This window comes from Pseudopipra pipra, chromosome 15 (genome assembly GCF_036250125.1).
Source record: "Pseudopipra pipra isolate bDixPip1 chromosome 15, bDixPip1.hap1, whole genome shotgun sequence".
Taxonomy (NCBI): domain Eukaryota; kingdom Metazoa; phylum Chordata; class Aves; order Passeriformes; family Pipridae; genus Pseudopipra; species Pseudopipra pipra.
In genome coordinates this window covers 15,481,587-15,505,953 of record NC_087563.1, presented here as the reverse complement: position 1 = coordinate 15,505,953, position 24,367 = coordinate 15,481,587, and the positions used below count along the sequence as shown (strand labels likewise).

Here is a 24,367-nt window from a genome sequence, read left to right as displayed (position 1 = left end):
CTGCCCTGGGACTGCTGCCTCTCCAGTGTGCTGGGGACACTGAGGTGGAGCAGAGTCCACATTCCAAGCCCCAAAGCCCCACATCCTTTCAAGCATTACAAAATGTCCATGTAAAGGTTTAAAAGTTCCCCCAGACCCTGCTGCACTGTACTCATCACCAGCTGAAATACTTCAGGGCTTAACCAAGTGGCAAGGCTTTACAGCAGAGGCAGAGGTGTGAATCTAAACATGCAGTTATGCCAAGACAAATCCCAGGCGCACACACCCTGTAACTTGCCTTGCTGGTATTTTATTCATGTTGCTATGAAAAATTTCACTGAAACAAGGAAAAAATCCCTTTTCAGTCCAGAAAAAGCGTATTCATACAGAGAACGAGACTGAAAGAACTTTATCACTGAAGAAAACAACTAGGGTGAGATGCTTTGCAATTCCTGATGGCTCAGAACATGCATGTGGTTGGTTACAACACACAGCAAACCCCATTTCTGGCTCTTCCTCTACAGGAACTTCACTAAAGCCCTGCAATCTTTGCAGGGCCTCTGCAAACATTTGTTGTTTTTTTTTCAGGTCAGGCACTGCCTGGTTTTTGCTCAGCCACCTACCAGTGCTGCCATCAAAGCCTCCCACTGCGTACAGGAGGTCATTGAGCACGGCTGCCCCCAGAGTGCTCCGTCTCTCCTGCATGCTGGCTATGGATGTCCACTGGTCCTTCACGCCGTCGTACACGTCCACCGTCCGCACCCGCAGCGACCCGTTAAAGCCCCCGACGGCATAAACGTTGCCAGCCATGAACACCACCCCTGACAAGAGAGGAGAGAGGTGTCACAGCAGTTTTACAAACGGTTTTGGGAGCAGGTGCCCTGCCAGGGTGTGGGACACAGCCGGGAGAATGTGGGCACGGCTCTGGCGTTTTCCGCGGGTTAAGGGCGTTGAAGCCAAGTGTGATAAAACACATGGGAGGGGAAACGCACATCAAACCATGGCACCATAAGGCACAGATGGATTTCACACCTGAATGAGTAATTTTGTGAGCCAGAGGGAACACCAAATGGCGATCCACACTCTGTCAGATGTTTTCAGAGGAACACTCCCAACTCGAAGATCTGCTCTCTGTCACCCACTCCTCAGCACCAAGAGGGACTGACTCAGCTCCTTGGATTTTCACTAGGATACCAGCAAGGCAAACTGGATCCCTGTGGGCTGCCAAGCCAGTGGGATGGGAGGAGGAAAAGAAACGCTGATAAAGGAGCAGCCAGGAAAGAGAGAGAGATGATGAAGGGGAGACAGTGGCTATGGAAGGCGGGCAGGCAGGATCAACCCCTCTAGAGAGGGGTTCATCCACCTGAACAAGAAAGGGAAAACATCTGTAGGGAAAGAAATGGCAAAAAGAAAGAGCTATTTGAGGCCAGAGGCACAAAGGAAGGCTGAAGGGATGGCTGAGGCCATCCATTCAGTGCTAAAGAGCTGCATGAGAAAAACAAAGAAGGTGGCAGCAAAAGGTCCCATTACCTGCTCTGCATCTCCGTGAGGGAAGCTCAGCAACCTGATCCCAGCGCTCCTCCTCGAAATCATAGCACTCCACACTTCGAATGGCTTTGGGGGCCTGCCCACCCACCACGATCATCACCTGGGGAGGGAAGACAACAGACAGAAAACCTCAGACATAACCCTGAGCAGCTGCTCCCTGCAGAGAAACCATCACCACAACCTGCTCAAGAGCAGCTGCCCAAAAACATGGGGCAGGCCAACTAGAAGCCTCTGCAGCAACACTTATTTCAGTCAATTCCATTTCAAGGGGGAAAAATTTATCTCCAATTTAATGCACGCTAAATATGGCTGCCTCCATTTTTACCATGTCCAAGGTGGGCAACCTGCCCAATTTCCCCTTGAAATACAAAATCTTTTGGCCCCACAGCACATGAAAGACTCACTGTAAAAGTATTTTTAAGTGAAGAAGATTCCAGCATAATTTCCACTGCCAGCCCACTGTTTAGTCATTATCTCCCTGGTGGTGCTAAAAATAATCAATGCCACTGAGCAAATAAAACCTGACAGCTGTGGTGCCACCTGTGGGGAAGGTGACACTGGGGGAAATCACCAGCACTGTGACCACCTGGGGTGCTCAGCTGCTGAAGGAAGGGATTTGTCAGCTCCATTAAGGCTTTTGTCTGCCACAGGTATTGATGCAAATTCAGGAATTAAACCCTAAATTCCTTACAAATAAGGAAGAGCTGTGTGAAGGGGATCAAGGGCAATCTCAGGAGTTCAAGAACTGCTCTGCTGAGTCAGGCTAAGGGTTCATCCAGCCCCGGGCTCCACCCCCAGCAATAGCAAGTGGTGGACGCTGGTGAAAAAGTGAGAAGGTCAGAATACTTGGAGAGCATGCAGTGTGTTTCTTCCCAAATCTGCCATGTCTGCTGCCAGAAGACAAACCTCCCATGGGTTCAGGAGCCTGCAGCTCATCCCTCCAATGTGCATTGCTGCTGAGCCCCAGCTGGGCACTGCAAACCAGCATCTGCACAGGCAGCCCCCAAAACACCTGCACACATTTCCTTCAACCCTCCACGGCTATCGAGGGAGGATTTGCTCCCTTATCACAGCAAATCAGCAGGAGCAAACACTACCCAAGACAATCTGATTTTTACAAGGCCAAGGAGCTAGAAACAAGATAACAGGGCTTCAAATATAGACAAAGAGTAAATTGGAAACTGGTTTTAGCCTCTGCAAGGCAGCTGGGAGTAGCTGAGGGGATAAGATCGTCACTTCAGGTCACTGGGGTAACGAGCTCAACTCCCAAGCACGGTTCCTTTAAAAGCAGGACAGCAATTTAAAGAGAGTATGAAAATAGTAGCCTGTTTGTTCTACAAAGATGAGAACGTGACATTAGAAAGCAAATTGAGTCTAAATTAACAGCCTGACTACCAGTTGTGTAACAGTCTCCCATGGAAAGCTGCAGAGCTTCACACGATTACAGAATTAAGAGATTTCGTGGCAGACGATAATCCCTCATCAACAGGACCAACAGGCCAGATGAAAGTTTCTCAGTAAAAGGATTGCTGAAAGATCATCACCTTCTTCCCTTTCTCTACAGTTCAAAAGAAGGGAGGAGAGACCTGCAGAGGATTTGGGTTTGTGCTCACGGGTCATACTATAGAGGCTGTTGAGAACCTCTGAACTCGCTGGTTTGCTGTTCCTTTTATCCCTCACTGCTTTAATCCCTGAACAAGAGACATGTCAGCCCTTCATGACACCCCCAAAGCTATGTTCTACCAACTTCATCTCAGCGATAGCAGAAAGGACACAACACGCTGACACATACAGCAGAACCACAATTTCTCAATGGACAGTCCAATACCTAAACATCACAAACAGCACAGATCTCATACACCATCCCACAAACCAGCCCCCGCACCATTTGTGCTTAGAAAAATTACACACTGTGGTTCTGCTGCCTTAGAATCTCCAAAATGCTTATGAACAACTCCAGTGACAGCCTGTTGAGAGACATTGTGCCAAACTGTGTCTATCTCTGGGGCACAGGGAAAATAGTTTCTGTGGTTGTTTTTTTTCTTCACTAATAAAGTGGTGACCAGAGCATCACACGCCTGCAGGATAAACAGGGGAGCAACAAGGATTATTTATTCAGTTGCTGCTTTGAGTCGATTGAAATTCGCTTCAGACTTCCTGCCCACGGGGCTGGGTGCTGTTCTTTCCCGATTTCCTGGCTTCTGACTATGGATACAGGAAACAAAAAGACAACTACTGTGACCCTCCTCAGCAGGGCTCCTCGACACCTCAGTCAGCCCTCCCAGCGCTGCAGCCTCTCCAGAGTCACAAAACCACTTGTGGCCGACAAAATGCTTCAGCAGCAGAGATGCTGCTTCCCCTAACGATTCAGCTACGTTTAGCCAACTTAATTACGTGTCCTTGCTGGGCACAGGCAATGCCAGAAGAGGGAGTAAAACACTTCAAAGCACGATCATGGAGTTAGGAAGAAGTAGCACAGCAAGCTCTCGAGCTCCTGTCAAAGACAGCAAATGCCACCTGTAAAGCTGAGTGAGGTGACACGAAGTGACGAGCTCTGCTTACCTTTGGCAAGCTAACAGGAGTCCTGGGCTTTGTTCTGGGGTTCTTTATCAGTTGCCTTTGATCCAGAGGAAGCAAATGATATTTCATGGCCTCGATAAGGAAGTCTTTACAGGTGTTGTTATTCTTGATTAAAGCTTCTTCTTCGACTGTCTGAGAACACACACAAAAGATCATTTAAACTCTAGTACTTGGTGGCACAGGTCACAAGGAGCTTTGTGGAAAGGACATCAAACCTGGAACTTCCCTTTCAAAGCACCAACATTTAAAAAAAAAAAAAATGCAGAAGACAAACATAGACTGACAGCTCTTCCCAAAGAAAAACATCCAAGCTTCTCCCTGTTTTCCAAGACCACTCACAGAGTGAGTTTTTATCACCCTCTGCCAGACACTTAATTCATCAGAGAATTCACCAGGAGTCTGGGCATAAAATAAGTAATTTCTTTTATCTGAGTCAGACTTTTTAAGGAGATGGAGCATTTTTTATTCCATCAGAAGATACAGCTGAGAGGAAAAAAAAACCAAACATATGATGGGTTCATCTTGTGAATGCCAATTTTATTGATTTTTTTAGACACATGATAAAAGCATAGTAGTCAAAGAGCCCACATGCCAACCCCTTCTTTGAGGATTCTCAGCTCATCATCAAGGCCCAGATCCCAGGAATTAACGTAGGAAGAACGATCTCCAAGTCAGACTAAGTCAGAGAGCACCTCACCTGCCAGTCACACAGACCCATATCTTTGTGCAGAACACATCTTTAGGCAAAATTATCACACGTAAAGCTAAATTTACCTGTGCACGAGGGGGGAAAAAAAAACTACACAAGCCTGTAATACCACCACCTGGGTATTTTTGGGGTGAAAAATCACAAGACAGTAACTGCTCAATGCTTCCCCCAGAAGCATTTACAAGAAGGTTTCTGACTGAGAGCATTGATTTCAGAGTCCACTCAGATTTTGCTTTTATTCCTCTGTTTACAGACTTAGCAACACACCAAATTACCCATCTCAGACACAAACAGCCAAGCCATTGATTAAGGAGCTACCAGCAGCTTAAGTGCAATTACTGAGGACTTATTTGCAGACTAACCTGTACCAGGTAATCTCTGGGCAAAAGGGGCAGGCGAACATGCTCCATCAGTTTAGCCATGTGCTCCAAGCGAGATTCCTTCTCATAGTTTATCCAAGAGATAACTGCTTCAAACACCTACACAGATAAAGTACAATTAAATGGGGAAGAGAGAACTGGCTTGCACAGTCACCTACCCAAAATCAGAAGCACTGTGATTTTACAGCATGGAAGGACGGAGGTGCAAGATCTCTATCAAAAACAGATGAAAGAGTCGTGACTATGCACAGAGCACAAGCACCACCGTAGCAGAGAGCTGAGCTGACCATGCATATTAACAAGCAACTTCCCATCTAGATGTGCTGTATCACTCCCAAAGCTAAGTGCATGTCCAGGACAATCATATACCCCTTGGACGTTAGGATTGGAAGGCAGCCAGGAAACTTAATGAGCTTGCTGACATTTGCACTGGACATTATTCATGAAATCAGCCACAACAATTACTCCCGATAACAGAGATCTCCCTCCCCAAGGAGCCTGGCCACGCAGTAAGTCACTACACTCGTATTTAATCACTGCACCAGTTCCACCCCAGAAACCAAGAAGTCTTGAGGACAAGCTCCCCACACACCCAGGACAAGCCCTGCCTGCAGCCACGGAAGCTCTGCACCGCGTGCACTTCGCTGCTAAAAATACTCAGATACTCCAGCTGGAAAACAAGAGCACACTGGGCTTCTGGTCTGAACCAAATCCTAGTTGTACTTCCAGATCCAGCTGGTTCAGATAAGCATCCAGACCTGTGCTCCGTGACCAAGTGCTCACAAACAGCCCATGGGCAGGCGCCAGCAGAGCCCTGCGACGCACAGGCAGAAGCGTCCTATGTGGGCTCCAGTATGAATATGCATGTGCTTATATAACTGTGAGCCTCACTCGCAGAAGAAAGGCCTAAAAATGTCATCGGGAGTGGGGAAGGCTCTCTGAACAACCCAGCAAGGCAGGGAGAGGGGCTGGTGCAGTCTCAGATGCCGCACAGCAGGATCTGGATCACTGCAGTGGAGTTTCCCCACTGAGGCAGAATTAAATTCTGATCCGTAACTCAGATCTACAGACAACATTCCCCAAGTGCTCTCACTGCCCAGGGGGCAGAGCAGAGCTCCTTCCCACAGACCCTATCTTTTTTCCCCAAAAAAGCATCACTGGCCCTTCGTCCCAGCACACTGGGCAAGTGCCCTTGGTTTCAGCTTCCCTCTGGGGTCACCAACTGGTCAGGCCAATTTGCACAGATAATTTTTTTCTTTCTTTCCATCCCTCCCACCACTTCCCAAGAAACCATTTTGTTTGGTCCAAGGTCACTAATTTGACTAAATCAACCAGAACTGAGGGCACCATCTCTCAGCCCCCTATTGTTGCTGGCAAACAGGAGGTCCTGGCAGACACATCCTCCCCACGAAGAAGAGGCAGAGCAGAAAGGGGTTTCTTCCTCTTGGGCTAAACTATATACTTTTAAAGAGCAGTAAAGCACCGGCCTCATTTCCTGTGCCAACAAAGCTCCTGCTGAACTGTTTGGAATTCAGGACACTTAGATGAGGATTTAAGCAACACAACAGGGAGCCGTGTAATCAAACCCCAGCAAATGCTGAGGAGAATAACTACTGCAGAGCCTTTAAGCATTTTAAAATTAAAATAAATAAGCAAACAAACAATTTAACTTCTATGAGGCCTTTAAAGTAGAAACTGGGTTGTTGTGAGATCTTTTTAATTGCAAATGACTGTGGAAGGAGGATAAAGCAAATGTTTAGCCGACAAACAGGCTTTTCATTAACCTCTTCTGCACTAAGGCTGAGCTACAGAACAGGTCACAGGGCTGGGACAGCCCATCTGCACAAGATGACACTGAACAAGTCTAAAGGAAGGTGAGGCAAATGTCACCAGGAATAAACTGGAGACCATTCCTGAGTTAGGCAAACACCGATGCTTCCCTGCTGTGCCTACTCTAAAAATAACAGCATTTTAAAAAAAAAAAATCAGATTCTGGCACCTTCCATTGGCTCTGACTCCTAATTTTATGAGAAAGGGGGAAAAAAACTTAATCCAAGACAGCAATATCTCTATTTAAAGGCCACATCTGTTTCCACCACTGCTGTGCCCTTCCTTGCATGTGCCGTGCCCTCTGCAGACCCCAAGCAGCTGCTGCTGCTCCCCCAGGAGCCAGGATCCTGCTGCCAGGTGGGATGGACCAAAGCAGTTTTACCCACACAGCTGGATTTGCAGCTGAGGTAGCAGCTGGCACCTGCCTGGCTGTAGGAGCGGTACCAAACCTGGGAGAAGTAAAATTCCAACTCTGTGGAGCAGAAGGGTAAAAGCCTGGAATATCCCCTCTCCTCACACCACCTATGGAAAGAGTCAGCCCAGATGTTTTCCCAGTCTCTTCAGCCAAAAATCCAGTTATTAGAGACTCCTAGGAGTCAGACCATGCATCAGCTTCTGCTGCATGTCAGCGACGTGAGACAAAGAGTCAGTTACTGCACTCTGTGTAGAATTCACAATCCAAAAATCCCAACCCTTTTAAAAATTTCTTTAGCCACTGCTGTGAGCTGGCAGGAGCCCACTCTCAAGGGCTGAAAGCCCCTCCATTTCACACATCTTCAGTAAATGCAAATAAACATGATTTTTATAGGGATTTTTTAGCTTGCAAACAGTGTCATAATTAAAGAGCCAATTAGAAAACATTAATAAAACTGTCTTCCAAGTACTCAGCTATATCAAAATGAGCAGACAGGGACCAAAACAAACCTTTGCCCTGTGCTGAAAAGGCCTGTACAAGTGCAGAGGCTGGTACAACAAGGGGGAGAGGAAAGGAAGGAGGAGAATCTTTGAATGGTGGGGAAATTCTGTCATCATTTTGCAATTAAAATAGATTTCTGTGCTAGCAGACAATTTTTGTAGTCCTGATGGCCTAAGGGTACAAGTAAGCCAAATTTGTGGAGACAAAAATATATTTTATTAGGCCAATTGGTATTAGCTGGGGGGTGGCAGAGGAAGGGGAGAGCACACAAGGTCCTGGGCACAGCACACGTGCCCTGGGGCATTCCAAGGGCAACACTCCCTCCCTGGTCCTGGCAGGACTCGGCTCTAACACTTCCCAGTGACCCAGGGATGGCAACACTCTGGATGCCAGGTTGCAGTCCATGTAAGAGTCACAGTGAGAACAGGAACAGGAAAACCTCTTGTGAAATCTGGCCGTGACAATTCAGCTCTCAGATGTTTGAACTATTTGTCTACTTAAAAAACACCTTGTTGCTTCCAAGTAGTTCTCTCTCCATCACCTGTGCACATAGATACATATGTGTATGTACAGACTGGCATACACACACACTTGCATATACTTTTATGTATTTTTTAATAATATATAACTCAAGCATTAGCAAATAGGAAGAATATAGGTGAGGAAAATGGCTTGTCTGTCATAAAGTTAACAAGGAACAGCAGCCTACGAGCCTGTCCTCAATTTCCAGCACTTCTCTGGACCCCAGAACATTTCATGTTTATGTTCCATTCCCATTTTCTGCCTCTCTCCTGTTATTCAGATCTGTTGTTTTGAACATATAGCTCATGCTTACGTTTCCTTCCACTGCCCTGCGTCCTCAACTTTTACATTCAGCCAAAGAAATACTGGGTTTGATTGTACAAAGCTCAGATGAGGGAGGGAGCACTTTGATTCCTCTGGGCACAAGGCCAATAAAAGCTTTTTAACAATGCTGCAGAGGACTGGAAAAAATTGGTTACTAAACTTGCACTTCCCTTTGCAGGCTGCTGGGCTCATGCAGAGCCTTTCTGCTGTGAGTTAGTGCCGTTGGTTTTTGCCCTCTCTGGCCCTGCCTGTGTGTCACCTCTGAGCACCCCACAGAGCCTCTGAGTTTACAGGCTCAGCATCTGAATGGAGCATCCCTGTGTCCCCACCTCACGTGGTGCAGGTTTTCTGGGAAGTTTTACCACCCCTGTGTGCCCCAGCACCTGTGTGTTTGCAGCCCAGAGGGGCTCAGCAGGAGGAGAGCACACACCTGGATGTGCAGCCTGAGCAGCAGCACCAACACACTCAGGTCCAGCCTCATCCCACCCACACAAGGGTCCTGAAGTTACAAACCACATCATCCTCAAGCTCTCCTGTGGTCTCCCACAAGTGACCATTTACATTTAAGGACATGGTTTAGGGGTGGACCTGGCAGTGCTGGGTTAGTGGTTGGACTCAACAGTCTTAAAGGCCTTTTCCAACCTTAATGACTCTGTGGTTCTACAACCTCTCCACAGTCACAATTCTGGGGTGACCTGAAGGACTCAAGGCACATACCTGTCCCCAGAAACCTGCAGCAGGTCACACAAGAAGCTCACACCAGAGAAAGGCTGGATCTGGAGCTCACCAAGCACTAAAACCTTTAGTCACCCTCCTCCCCAGGACTCCAGATTATACAAGATGTGCTGAACATTTCAACCACAAAACAGTATCAACCAGCGCCTTTTCCTCCCCTCTTCCATTAAAAACATTGATGATGTTAGAAAAACGTTTCCTTCCTTCCTTCCTTTTAGTTCCAGATCTCCTTTTGTTGTTCCACCCAATACTCCTCTCTGGCTTAATGAAATTCACCTTCTCTGAGGTTTTGCAGCAGGTAATGAGTGCTTTACACAACAGCATATGGGAGTTTTCCAGGGAGGGAAGGTATTTTGTTCTGACCCCCAGGGCCTTTGGAAGTGATATAGATCTGAGAATCATTACTTCCTTCAAAGAACAACCAAGTGAAGGTCATTTTTATGTGTTTCTAGGAATTGCATTATTTTAATTTTCCTTTCCACATGATCTCTGTTGCAGAATGGCCCCTAAAGAGCACATAATGAGAACATTCCTGGTGTAAGATCTAGAAACATTCCAGCATTCTTACATTCACTCTTGCTATGCAATTTACAGTACCTTTTCTTCAGAGGAGACTGTGAGCTTGTCACTTGATATTAAACTGCAAACCTGGTCCAGACTAAGGCTAAGAAATTCTTCTCCTAGCATCACCTCAGGGAAGTGCTGCTCTGTTCAACAAATGAAAAGAGGGAACAGAAAATTATAATGAAATCCGTGTTTTCAGTCAATGGAAGGACTACAGCATTCAGAGAACTGCTCTTATTACAGCTCTGGGCACCCGAGACAAACCCACTGTGGCTGCGTGGTGGAACACAGACAGAAACCAGAGAGAGAGCTGCAGAGAGAAATCTCATGTTATTTCAAGTAGCATGAGCCCCAGGAGACAATTTCATAAATGACATCAAAGTTTCTGAAAAGCCACTAAGAGTCTTCCAGTGGCAAATAAGATTAGAAGTGGCAACTGAGACAAGTGTGAGTGCCTTTCTAAGGCAGTAAATTATCTGGCCACCTCGAGATTCAGTTCTTGCCCACTTCAACAAGCTAGACAGCATCAGATCTGCTCAGCACCTGGATGAGAGACTCCACAAGTGTCTTGGGTATTTGCACATATTCCAAGGAAGCCCACCTTTAACATGAATCAGTTTGGGGCATATGGTCAGCAGCCAATACTGAGAAATGCCAGGGCACGGAGCTGAATCTGTGTGTCCAAGGGCTACATGGAGAGATGGGCAAGGGGCATCTTCATCCCATGCACTCCCATGGGATCAGCTCTCCTCTCCTTCCACCTTTTACTTCTTTCCCCCAAACATGTAAATGTACCCTTTCTCTTGCTCCAACGCCCCAGCACCCACCTTCCCCAGCAGCTTTTCCTCTTTCCACTTCAGCCCACAATTCTACAAGTTCCTCTTTCTCCCTTTTCTGCCTCCAGATCCCTCCATGCTGTAACTCTGGGAGCCACTTGAAAACAAAATGCATGTCACTGATTATAATCCCAAACTGGAAGAATTATGACTGAGGATCATCAAATCTGTCAAGATTTACATCGAGCCAAAAGGCACAGGAAAGAATTACTTCCTAAAAAATAATTTCTAGGTCAACTGTGTCATTAGCCAGTTGCAGGCAATTTTAGTTTTGCAAGCATTTCTTACATATGCTGCCAATTTAATCTCACCTGCCATTTCTAAGTCCCATTTATCTTTGACTGAAATACAGAAACATGAAGCTCAGACACTTTATCTGCAGCAGCTTTTTTCAAGCTCTAATCCTGCAGCTTTGCGAAGTTCAGACTCACGTATCCAAAAATCTCCCTCCGCAGCAAGATCTGCCTCGAGTTCTCACATCTGCAAAGTGCTTTGCCTGTCAAAAAGCAGCACCACAGGGACATGAGCTGGCATATCTTTTAGAGAGGAGCTCTTTGGAGATGGCACCTGAATGACCCCTCACCAAAGCTGGTGCTGCAGAGCTGGACTCTGGACTTGGACTTCCCCAGTCACGGACCCTACTTGGTGTAATGGGGACCAAAACCCCACAGCTAAGCCAAAGCCTCTGACTAAAAATAGCAGTATGTGGATAAAGTTTAATACTCTGTTATGCTGGAAGTATATATAAGATCTAAAGAACTCTTCTGGCCTTAAATACTCGAGAGGCAGGAAACACTCCCCACAGAGTCAGCTGGATGCACTCTGACTTCTGGGCAAAATCTCATAGTCATTCATTCTGGACTTGCATCTGGCAGTAGAAATATATTTGATCTCTTGTTATTAGTTGCAAGCAAGTAAGAATATTTACTGATTTTAATAAAGTAACTGGTGCCTGCATCAAGAAGGCTCCTCCATCTACTGAAGTGATCCACTGGCCAGAACTAAGCATTTCTCAAGTAACTGAGCTCGTGCAGACATGGAGTCTTGAGTTTGGGGACCTTCTGTCTTGCTTTAAGGCTGTTACATAAACAACATAGTGAAAAGAATTTTAATGGCATTTTTATTAATGGAGTTCCATTAACATTACATGGACTGCTGTACTAACTGGGACTTATGAAGGCCAATAAAACAACAAAGCAGACTTTCTAATTGCCAAACAACCAAATAAATATACAGTGAATGCACTGCTTGTTGGGTTAAAGATTAAACAGGGCCTGGAAGCAAGGATAATGAGATATTACAAGCAAGCTTTTATACAATTAACCATTCCTTCCAGGGTACCTTTTCCTCCAGGGGATAATACAGCCACAGCAGCTGAAAAGGTTTTACTTTTATTTGCAAGAGAATAGGGGAGGACTCGGTGGGCACATTTTTATTCCACTGAGCCTACTTATGGTCCAATTAAGGACAAAACCGTTGACAAGGAAAATTTTGCAGGACAGAGCAGGTGCCCTGGGAGACAGCAGGTGTATTTATCCCCATACAAATCACCAGAAAAGCAGCAAAACAAACTGAGTAGAGAAAACCACCAGCTTCTCCCGAGCAGAGGTCAAGGGCAGCTCTGCCAGAGGAGACTGGAAAGTACTGGGGAGTTCAGGGCTTGGGGCTGCCTGAAACAGCTTTACATTTACAATGTAGAAGAGAAATACTGGGAGTCTTTGCCTGCACCTGCTCATTGCAACCAAACACATCCACTCTCCAGGAAACATGAGCCTATCCACCCTGGGGGTAAGTGCCCATTGCTGCACAGATCGGAGCCTCAGACTGCCTGGCAGTTTTAGCAGAGTGTTCCCACTCCCACCCATGAGATTTAATTTTGCCTAGTTCCATTTATTCCTAGAATGGAAATCCCCAGCATTGCCTACTGCTCCCTCAGGGCAGGGTCCCTGGGGAGGATGCCAGCGTGCCAATCCCAGGCTGTTGAACAGGCACACAAAGAGCTTGCTGGGATCACACTCAGGAGCTACTCTGTGGGCTGAGATCCACAGGATCAGGGGTTTTACCTCACAAGGAGCTCCCCTGCGACCAAACCACATTTCACAACTCGCGGCGTGACGGAAGGTTACCGGCCTAGAACCCAATAAAAGTATTCCCTTCCCCGTTCTAACACCAGAAGTATGAAGTGACCAACCAGCACGTGCAGATCTCGCTCAGACTACACAAGTTGCTGCCCCTGGGAGCGAGTCTGACCCCAGAGAAGGGCTCCCCTCCCTCACCTGCGTAGGCGTTGGCCTGCTGCAGCAGCTCGGAGCAGGCGTGCACGTCGGCAAAGGCTCGGATGCCCAGGCAGTTCGTGGGATGCAGCTGGGATTGAAGGAAGTCACAGCAGTTTTTCCTAACATCCATCAGCTGCAATAAACTAGCAGCTGGCAACAAAACCTGCAAAGGCAAGAAAGGGGAATTAGAGCGAGCCAACAAAGAGTGTTTGATGCACAGCTTGCGCAAATTGGATGCAATTCCCCTTCAGGGTCCCTGTGGGGGACGAGAAGGAAGGTTAAAGGCTTGGCTCTATCCACATGCAGAAGATCCCCATTCACGCTCTGAGAAATGGAAATAGCTATCCCATGCTGGGCTAAAAGTGGAGCTCTTCTCCTCACATCTTCTCCCCACAAGACCTCGAGGCAGGTGAAGGGAGGACAAGACACAAGCAACCACGGGTGCACCTGCACTTCTGGCTTTGCTGCAGGTAGGTCCTGCACCACAGATTTATTGTTTTTTCCCCTGAAGAGCTTTATACTATTTATAAGCATTGCCATCAGATTCAAAGCCCATAGCAGCCCAGCACTCCTCAAAACCCTGAACTTTCTTATTTCCAACAAAACCAATTGGCCTCTGAGCAGGGTGCCCAAATGGCTGTGTAAGAGAGGAAGTTCCCAGAAGCTCAAGCAGGTTTTAGTGACAGCAAGACTCCCAGGAAAGATGGGACCAACTATTCAAATTAACAGCCCTCATTTCCACTCACACAAAATGCTGTGGACACTTGTGGTTCGTTCTGAAAATAAGGTGCTGCTTTGTCCCTCCAAAACTAAGTGCAGAAAATGGAGATGGAAGTGGATCAGGAATGTGACATCTGCTGGAAAAAAACACCTTTGAGACCAGTAAGAAGGACAGGAAGTAGAAAACAAAGTCAATCGGGACGTTACAGCCCGTGACATCAGTTACTTCCTTTCTTATGTCGAACAGCAACTGCAGACGTGTCTCATCCCAGACCCTTCATAGCTCTGGCTGCTTCACACATGTCCTTCCAACTGGGCATCTGTGCTCACCATCTGAGCACACATTTCCTGGAAATTACTTCCAACTCAAAAAAACCCAAGCAGCTGTTAAACAAAACAAGTGGGTTAACAGCGTTCACCTCCCTGGATCTCGATGGCATGGAAGGGATAAAAATGTCCCCTCCCTGTCCCTGCCACCACAGTCCCATTCCACATCAGGGCAGGACACTCACAACCTGCCCCAGGTCTTTCTAAGCCACAGATGCATTCCAGCTCCATCCCAGCTGAACAGCAGCCAAGCATCCACCGCCAACAGGCAACAATAAAAAGAGAAATCAATTAACCCAGGAGTCTGTTTTGGCCCAGGTCTCTTCATGCCAGGAGGAGACTAGTTTGGGGGTTTGATTAAATCAAGATAGCAATATTCTAGGTTTTTGAAACCTAGATATGGACCACTTTCTGATTAGCTGAACGAGAGGTGAGCACCTGAGCTGCATAAGGGTTTTGGGTAGAGGAGCCAGACTCCCTGCAAAAACTCTCTGGGCACAGACCATACAGAGCTTCTTCTGTGCACCCCCATCCATCCAGCATGTCCACCTGCCAATCCAGGGGGGCTGCCTACCTCCAGTGTTTGGGATATTGCTTCTAAACCAGAAGGTGCTCACTGCCATCACTAACACCACATGTGACAGCCCCTGGACGTACCAGTACTACTACTACAGCCCTGTGCTGGCTTCAGAGGGCAGTGCAGAAGGAGCCTTACACCACTGAAGCCTTTGGGAAAGGGGCATTACCACATAATACTTCTCAGAAGTAGGATATAAAAAGCCTATCAAAAGATGAGTGGATTTTCTCTTTCCCATTTCCCAGCTGAGCGTCTCGACACTCATCTTGTTTTTACCAGGGAAGGCGAAAAGCAAGCAAAGGATTTCCGGGAGAACAAAGTCTGTTTCCTTTAGAAATAACAAGAGGAAATGCCCTGCCTAAACATGCAGCAGGACCAAACTGCAACCCCATTAACATCCAGGCAAGTTACTCACTTGGATCTGGATTTGACTCTCAGTATTTGAACTCCAACAGCCGTGAAAGATTTACAGAGAGCTGGCTTCTGTACCAGATCTGCCTCCATATCAAAACCCACTCATTTCTTGAAACTATGTCAAAATTATCTGCTATTACTACTGAGACTGACTGCTTTGCTAAATAATTTATCTCATCTATGGGGAGTGTGTATATATATATATATATAGATATAACCATAACCATCTAGATCACCAGCTGTGCTCTGCAGACTCATACCAATTTCAACACAACATTGCCTGTGCAATTACTTCCACAGACCTTTGATGTCTCTAAACTAGGAACATCTTTCAGCCAAAAGTGCTCTGTGTCACTCTAAGGTTTATTCATTAATGCTGGACTGCAGAGACTGGGGTTGATTCCCTAGCGTGACACAGCCTTCCAGGTACCTGTGGCCAAAAGTTAACTTAGTCCATTCCTGCTCTGCAAAACTGGGAAAGGAGCATTTTCCCAGGGCAGGGGATGTATTAAAGCTCATAAGCAGCTTTGACAATTCAGTCAAATTAGAAGCCAAACAAGAGTACTGGCTGTAATCCTCAGCTGCACATCCAGGGACACAGCTGGGACTGCACATCTGCCCAAACAGGGAGACAGCTCCCAAGCACCTCCCAGGGGAACCCGTGACCAGAGAAATTAATGGATTTCGTGTTTGCACGGCAGGTAAAGCACACAGTTTTAAATGAACTGCTCCAAACTGCACGAGTAGTGGAGATAAAACTACATTAGTGTAATGTGGCTTTTGAGTGCAAGGATGGCAATTAGGCTTTATTACTCCCCAGCTGCTCCCAGGCAGCACACGGGGTGAACAACAGAGCTTCCACTTAAATGCTTCACCTGGGGTGAAATGGCCCAGGCAGAGGCAAGTGTGACAGGATCAGGGAGCCACAAAGCCTCACCAGGAGCAGGAATGCCAGAAGCAGGCATGAGAAGGACATGGGATATAGAGGTGAGAGAGAAAACAGGGGAGCTGCTGGCAACTTCCCTCCTGATCTACATTCTCCAACTTCAGACACACCATTCCTTGATTAAACAGCGGAATAAAAATGTAGAGACACTTCCATCAGGCCCAGCATAGTCCTCTGGTGCCACATCCACGAGTTTCTCCTCACCTCTGTATTAGGCCAAGCCAACTTATAAGATTTTCCATAGGTCTAAGGAAGGTCCCCCAACCCAGAGGAGTCAACCTTGCCATGGACCAGGACCCCCAGCACTCCAAGGCAATCCATGGCAAGGAGCTTTGGTTGCAGGGAGGAAGACAGCCCTGATTTATTGCTGAAAGGTGCTCTGCCTCACCCTGGGCTTGCACCTGCTACAATTCCAGCTTTTGGAGTGAAGAGGGGGAAGGGTGATGAACTGACCCACTTATCACCCCTTTATCATGAAAACTGCATCTGCCACAAAACTCTCCTTCCTTGCTGTGAAGTCTTAAGTCTGTAGGGAGAGCTGAGGTGCAGGAGTACACTTCTGAAATGGAAATAGTACAGCTCCTGGCAAAGCTTTTTTCCTCTTTTCTCAAGTCATTTTGTATGACAATTACTGTGCCTGCAAAGCTGACAGTTTCAATATCTACTTCCTCCAGACAGCTAATTTCAGGTTTCATTCTTTCTGCACAATCCATATCTCAAACTGTGGCTGTGCACAAGGACACCCCTCACATGTGGTAACACTGCACAGCGTCCGTAAGTTTAATTGGGAAGTCAGGTTAATCAGGATTTTTTCCAGGGAATCATTACAGCCTGAATGATAATGACTTTCTTAATTGGGAGGGCAATTCTCAGGCTGCTGAAAGTAATGAAGTGTCATCTTCATTAAGGATGGCTGGGACACACTGAGGAGGGACTGTATTCACTGCCTGGAACGAGAGGTCCAGGTATGTTCACAGGACCACCTTAGAGAATGAGGAGCCTCCTCCCAAATCTCCTCATCATTCAGCTCTGTTCGAGGACACCATGCTCAGCTCTCCCATCGCCGGACTTTGCTCCCATCACTCGGAGCTGGCAGGTTTGATATGAGGGTTGGAAAGCGGCAGTGCAGCCACTTCAGCTGCAAAATCAGCTAACTGAAAAACCCAAGTAATTGCAGTGTTAAAACCACCAGCTACTCCACACAGGTGAGGAGCAGCAAGCCCTGTGCTCTGACACGTGTTCCATGGAAGTCAACCAGGGCTGCACGTGAGCATCCACGAACTTCCCCATGACAATCACTTTAGTTTTCCTTCCTTTTACAGAAACTGCATGACACAACTTCCCTCTAAATAAATGTATCAAACTCCACCTTCAAATGAATGAGACCTGTATGTCATGCATATGAATCTTTACAACCAACCCTGATGTGGGGTGGAACAGAAGAGGAACAACAGAAGGAAGTGGGGACAGAAATCCCAGCGTGGGTTTTGCTGAGATAACATGACTGCAATAAAGACAGAAGTTCTCTCTCTGCTCCATGCCTTCCAAACAAGTGGGAGGTTAAATCCCAAATGCATTTTCAGAGGTAAAATGCTGCTCAGCATAGAAGATTCTTTGTCATCCATCATCCCTGAGCCCTCCTACTGCTTCATCTACACTGCCTTGCAATCTCCCTCTAAGAATGAAGAGCAGGATTGCATTTGCTGGGGCAGTTCTCACCTACATGCCCCCAGCAGGGTTAGAAGAGAGTATTCCCCTCACATGGGCTCAGTGCTCTCCTTTACAGAGCTTAGGTGGGCTGAAAATCCCCTTTGCCTGCACATTTGGGACATAATCTTGAGGAGAAATTGGATGAACCTCCCCCCCCAGGAACTCACTACATAGATGATGACTGGAACTGACTGTAAAGGCTTGGCCCCTTGTACACACATCCTTCCTCACACGAAAAACAGAACAAAAACCACTGTGTCATTTCATTGTACAATCAGCTACAGAAATACAAGCTTAGAAAAAAGGGAGTCTCACTTCCTGAACTCATACCAGGCCTATAAAAGCAAAAAAAAAATAAAAAATACAGGTTTCTATTAGAAAAGAAGTAACAAAAATACTGTAAAAAGGCTTCTTGTTGTGAAGTGCTGGGCACTGCTCAGCATTCGAGCACGCCTGGGAGCATTCATTCCTGCACTGCATGGTACCTTTGCTGCTCATCTTCTTCTCATTTCTATTCTGCTCTCATCTTATTTTTCTCACTGAAAAGATCGTGTCTTTTCATTTATTCACAAGTTTTGGTAGCTTGGCTGCATCTGCTCAGTTAATGCCATTGAGCAATCTTTTTATTTTTGCTATTTTCTACAATGAAATTACCTGGCACCTATACCCAGAAATTGCTTCTTCCACCTACTCAGGAAGTCTGAAAAACTCCTTTAAAAAAAGCACCTTTGCCCTGCTAGAGAATCAGAGTGCATGGCATGGCAATAACAGACCTCAGGAGATACCTGCTGGGAAAAGAGAAAGTCTCACTGTGCTCAAGCAAGGGTGTGAAGGAACATTGCTGAAACAACACAGGTACTTCTGAGGTGTCCTTGGGTGGATGGATGGATGGATGGATGGATGAATGACCCAAAGCTGTGCATCAGGAGGATGTGGTGATGCAAGGGACCAAACCTTCCTCCTAAGCTTGACACTGCTAATCCAAACCAGAGACTGCAAAGAGCTTAATTTTTGTTGCTCATGTTTTTTGCCTTCACTGATGTGGAACTTTCCAACAAATCACAGAATATTCATTTCTGTAAACTTTTCTTCTTTTGGCCGCAGGTGAATATTAACCTGTTTATAGCCTTTTGTTCAAAGCAAAACACCCAGAGACAGGATCTATTTCTGTTGGTTTCATCACAAAATTATAATAAATTCCATAAAACATTTTCAGCATGAACATTTTAAACATAATAAAATTTAAACTAGTCAGTTAATCTTGTGGTAGAACAGCTTCATTTTTTAGCTTCCATGAATTAATTTACCTCTAGCCTAAAGAGTTATTCACAGAGTGGTTATTGAAATAAATCCTGCAGTAAAAGGTTTAATAGACTGGGAAAAAACACCATGCCCAAATCTTAGTATTCAAAACTTATGTTTTATCTTGCTATCTAAGAGATGAAAGCCAAAATACAGACAGGGAGCTTACTTTAACTCCTTGTAATCCCCAGGCCACAGAAGGCAGGCTTTGGTTAGGTTTTACTAAGAAAGACAGTTTTCCAGCTGCTCAGAAAAGGGAACACCCGGACTTTTCCCAGACCTCCTGGGCAGGCCCAGGCAGAGCAGGACAGAGCCAGCTCTCCAGCCTGCTCCAGCTCCCACAGCCCTGCTTACACACAGGTGCAGCTGGAGCACCAAAACACTCCCCTGGGAACGCAGCCAGAGCAGGCACAGGCCCTTCCCAAGCTCCATTCAAGGCAGGCTGGCTGGGGCCAGAGGGTGACCCGAGCTCCACACGTCCCACGTGCCGAGTGGGTGCTTCTGAGCCACCCAACAACCAGCAGCATGGAAGGAAAGCACACATTTCAGAAAGCACAGGGATTTGGCCTTCATATTTCCCACAGAAGAAGGGACCAGCCCAAGAGCGTGTAAATGTCGTTTTTCCTTCCGCAGTGGGAGATCCCAGAGGTCCAAGGAGCTCCACCCCAGTTCCTCACTGAGTAATGTTGTATGTCAGCTGCTGATGACCCTGACTATACAGAGCCCCTAAGTGTGGGTCACACAGCAGAGAGCCAGTCCAAGCCACCCACAGCTGGGTTTGAGTCTCAGCTCCTTCGCTGCAGTGGCACCTTGAAGGTCTCCTCGCTGATGGTCCTGTAGGACAACCAGGCTCCACACTCCTGCCAGTGTGACAACTGCTGGGTTGGGAGCACACCAGAAAGTCAGCTTCGTAAAAGTGGAGGGCAGAAGGGGCAAGAAAAGGCCCCCACAGACTTGGGTCACGAAGCATGGCAAGGGCTTAGACTGCAAAGTGGGCACAGCCCAGGGTTTTTCAGGAGCAACCGGTCAGCAAGAACCTGCACTGCCCCTGAGGGACTGGAGCAGAAGAGCTCACAGCAAGAACCCCATTTCAAGCAGAACTAGTCTAATTTTGCCATGTTAATTAGGTCAACAGAATGCACCCAGCAGCACTGCCCCTTTCTCTCCAGCATCGTGGACAGAGACTTGTTACCTGACCTATGTCCAGGTCACAGAGAGAAGGACAAGGGGCTCAAACTGCCCCTTGCAAACAAAAACAGAGACCCACCGAAAAGCACGTCCACACACGAGCTCCCAGCATCCCTTCCAGAAATCAGTGCCTGAGTGCAGAGCCTTTTTCTTACCACAAATACAAGCAGAGTCAAAGAAAGAGCTTGACCAGCAGCCACAGCCACGTGACACGGCGAAACACTCTCTTCCTGAGCACCCTGCTTTATCTCTGGGCTGCCTTTCAATTACTCTTTCCACTCTTGGACAAATATTGACCTCACAGAAATTCAAGACAGAGTGCACACACAAAAATAAAAAGGAAGAATGCCCTCATTTGAACAATATATTCCACTCAAAGCTCTGCCGAACAACTCAAACTAGCCAGAAGAATTTAAAAACTAACAGCCAGATTCCCCTGCCCTGGCCTTAAAATTCACTGCTTGTTTGAGTCTATTCTGACCTTCGACAGACTGACCCACAAGTCAGCACAGCTTCTTGGAAGGCAAATGCCTGCTCTTGTTATAAGAGCCCAACACAAAAGCTAAATGCGACATGACTTAAGTGCAGGGAAAACACTAAAGTGCCTCAAGACTAAACAGAGGCTGGAAGTAGCTTTTTTCAAGCTCAACCTTTTACTTTCTGCAGCCTGAGGAGATCCCTCACCCCCAAAAGGACCTGTGCCTTTGAGTTTCAAGCTTTTCACTCGGTTCTCCACAGGAAGTGCTGGACCAGACCTACCTGCACATTCTCCTCCGTGACCTCAATCTCAGCGGTGTAGATGTAATCAATCAGCTTCCTCAGGGTCTGGCCATCGACGTCTTTGATCTCAATCTTCTTGGCCTTGCTTTCAGACATGTCTCCTGAAATTCAGTTCAAAAGGACAGTTACAGTTTGCTCTGCAGAACCTCGCTCCCCACACATCCAGCACGTTCTCCTGCTGACTACGAGACTGCCTGGCACTATCCCTGACCATCAAAGAACAACCAGGGAGATTCCCAGAAGCCTCCTAATGCCAGCTAAAAAACAACTCAACACTGAGGACACTAATGTAAAAAAAAATAAGTCAATAAATGCAACGAGCTTAATTTCTTGACAGAAAAGAACCTGCCATGGGTCTCCTGCATTCAAACAAATATAGAGGTAAAAAAAACCCCAAAAAACAGTATGTCCCTCAACAGTATAGGGACAGACTCAAAGAGATTGTGGACAAGTCTTAGAAAGACCTTTTTTATATATTTACTGTAAGTATTTTTAATTTTTTTAATATATATACATATGGGTAGATGAGTATGCTGCAACAGCTGCATTAGGGTGTTTTGTGGTATACCCTACAGTAAAAGCAATGCAGTGTTACCCTCTTTCTTTAGGAAGAAGCTGAAACCTGCTCAGGAAAACAAGCACCCAGAGTGCAGCCAGCTTCTCTCAATTACCCTGCTGTAACCCATCCATCAGATACACCTTATGCAAAGCATCCACACAGGAACATGCATTCCTCATCTCTCACTTTCCCAGCCTCACACCTTCGGATCCAAACTTTATCCTTCCTTCAAATCCGTAACTTAAAAACAGGCAGAACTAGGGGAATAATTTCCCCTCTGGATATACAAGTAAAACCACGTGTCTGTGTAAGAGCCTATTCATGACCCACCTCCACGCCCCCTGCGTGTCAGGAGCACGACAGAGGAACAAAATCATGCTGGGGGGGAGGAGAAGGGACTCCCCAGGGCCCTTCCAGCATCCACGCACACCGTGACCTCACCCAGGGTTTAATCACCAAGACCTTGAGGGGCCACAGAAAAGAAAGGGCAAAACCCCGAGCGGAAAGAAAATGATGGGTGGAAAAACAAAGCTAAACAAAGGAGAGCATGAAAAAATGTCAATTCTTAAACCTGGGCACGAATAATCACCACTCTCAGAAATCCGGTGACTCAGTACTGCTGTGGGATTAAGTGGGAAAATATTTCCTGCAGCCTATAGGAGAAGTAATTACAGCCTACACCTCTGTGCAGTGTTTGACAAGACATGGCTGGGCACATCAAGTGCACAGAGTCAGATGTTAAAGGGGGGTCCAAGCTTTAGCAATACCTGGATCCTGCAAATTGAACTTTGCTGACTTCATTTATGCCAATAAGCGGGTAAATAACAGGAGTGGGGTGAGACCATAAGTGTTAGAAGAGTCAAAGGCCCCAAGAAGTGAAATAATATTTGCCCCAAATTCAATTTTTAAAATTAAATAATAAAGTGTTATTCAGAGAAGCCCATGAATATAAATGTACAAGTACAAAGGGATAAGTGACCTACATTTGGGAGGCCTTCAAAGCAGGCAGGACTTTTTAATTGACAAAATGTCATCTTCACACACTTCCTCCCCCAAAAAACATCCCAGACGTCTCCAGAGATGAGAGGGGGCTTCTGAGAACAGGCCAGTCCCCATCAGCCTTGTGGTGCTGGAGGTGCCTGCAAGGAGCACCCCCCAAACCCCCCCCTGCACAGAGAGGAGGAGCAGAGCAGCCAGAGCCCTGTGGGACCCACAGTGCAGAGAGGAGGCTCAGCCTTGCACACCCAGGGATCGATGCAGAAATAGCTTGGAGGGACCAACCTGATAACATCATCTGTCCTTGTGGTGTTCATGTGACACAGGCAACAAAAATAAAAGCTGTGTGGGCTTCCACACCCACCAGCAAGCTGCCAGCCCTGCATACCAACAGCCTCCGCTGCCTCTGCTCCTGCCAGCCCAGGCACCGTGAGGGGGGAGTCTCACATGCTGGGCCCCACAGTCGAGTGGGATCCAACTTGGAGCGATGGAGTTCCTCCCACTTGTCAGAGGGTGGACATGCCTCTAGTGCTGTGGAGTGAGGAGGAACCTGGAGACACCACAAGTGAACCAAAGCAGGGGTTGGTGCAGACCAGGAGGAGGCCAGCACAGAGCCAGGGCAAATGCAGCCTGTGGGACACAGCTGTGGGCAGCCAACAGCGGGGCCAATGAAGGCATCTCACCCCACATCCCTTCAGGAAAAAAAATCCCACGAACCCCAACTCCCAGGATGTCTCTCATAAGTCAGGCTCAAGCCTTACCTGACACCTCAGTTACTCAGAGCACTACCATCATCTCTCATCCCTAAGGGCTGTGGTGAGAGAGGGCTGCCTTGCACAGGGTGCTGCACAGACCTGTCCCTGCACCTCTGTGGCTGGGCAGAGTCAGGCAGACACAAGGGACAAGGTATGGGGGAGCAAAGGCAGGTAAAACAGGCGGAGTGGCTCCAAGCAGACCCTCTTCAGGGGACAGACTTTGCAGACAATGGCCCCTTGTGAAGGCACACCTTTTCTGCATCATGCTCAACAGGGAAAGCAGTGCTTTCCCTGTTCCCCTCTGCTCATGAGGGCAGGCAGAGAGCAGAGCTCTGCTCTGGCACAAGATAAACTACTCTCAAAACTGTAGCAGCTCGCAGTGCCATGTTTACCCAGCACTGCAGCCTGCCCTGCCTCCTACACACTGCACTCCAGAGAGGCTTCCCAGTGCTTTCACAGAGACAGCTTTGCCTGCCTCCTAAGTCCCAGATGTGCTGAAGGAGAATACAAGTGCATCATATAACATAACCACAGCCTCTCACACATGGAGTGAGTGCCTTGAAGCAGCACGTGAGACCTGCAAGGGAGGGCACATGAGACCTGCTTCCTCCTTCAGCATTTCCAACATTCCAAAGGTATCTCACAGGAGCAGCCCCAGCAGCATCACTGAAGTATTTGCTGCCCTTTTCAAAATGACTCTTTTCTTCTAAATGGACAGAAATTACTGTCCCAAATTATCCCCACAGAATGGTGCCAATGAGGACCAGACGCCATCCAAAATGCTACAGAAAGCCAGTACAAAAAGGGACACTCAGTTAGGAAGTGCTGGGTCCCATCTCCCTTTCAGCAGTGGAAGATAGGAATGGAAGATGTGCCTGCCCATTTTCAGGCTTC

The 24,367-nt window shown here is 47.1% G+C and overlaps 1 protein-coding gene across 3 annotated transcripts in view; it reads right to left on the bottom strand.

The window, feature by feature from the left end:
• Positions 1 to 24,367, bottom strand: part of KLHL3 (kelch like family member 3) — a 62,065-nt gene that overhangs the window by 10,982 nt on the left and 26,716 nt on the right. For all 3 annotated transcript variants that reach the window (XM_064672146.1, XM_064672144.1, XM_064672145.1), the window contains 7 exons: positions 21,143 to 21,264; positions 13,200 to 13,362; positions 10,121 to 10,230; positions 5,179 to 5,295; positions 4,090 to 4,239; positions 1,510 to 1,627; positions 603 to 800 (listed from right to left, as the gene is read on the bottom strand). In XM_064672146.1, coding sequence (XP_064528216.1) covers positions 603 to 800; positions 1,510 to 1,627; positions 4,090 to 4,239; positions 5,179 to 5,295; positions 10,121 to 10,230; positions 13,200 to 13,362; positions 21,143 to 21,264 — 978 coding nt within the window. The remainder of the gene's footprint in view (positions 1 to 602; positions 801 to 1,509; positions 1,628 to 4,089; positions 4,240 to 5,178; positions 5,296 to 10,120; positions 10,231 to 13,199; positions 13,363 to 21,142; positions 21,265 to 24,367) is intronic.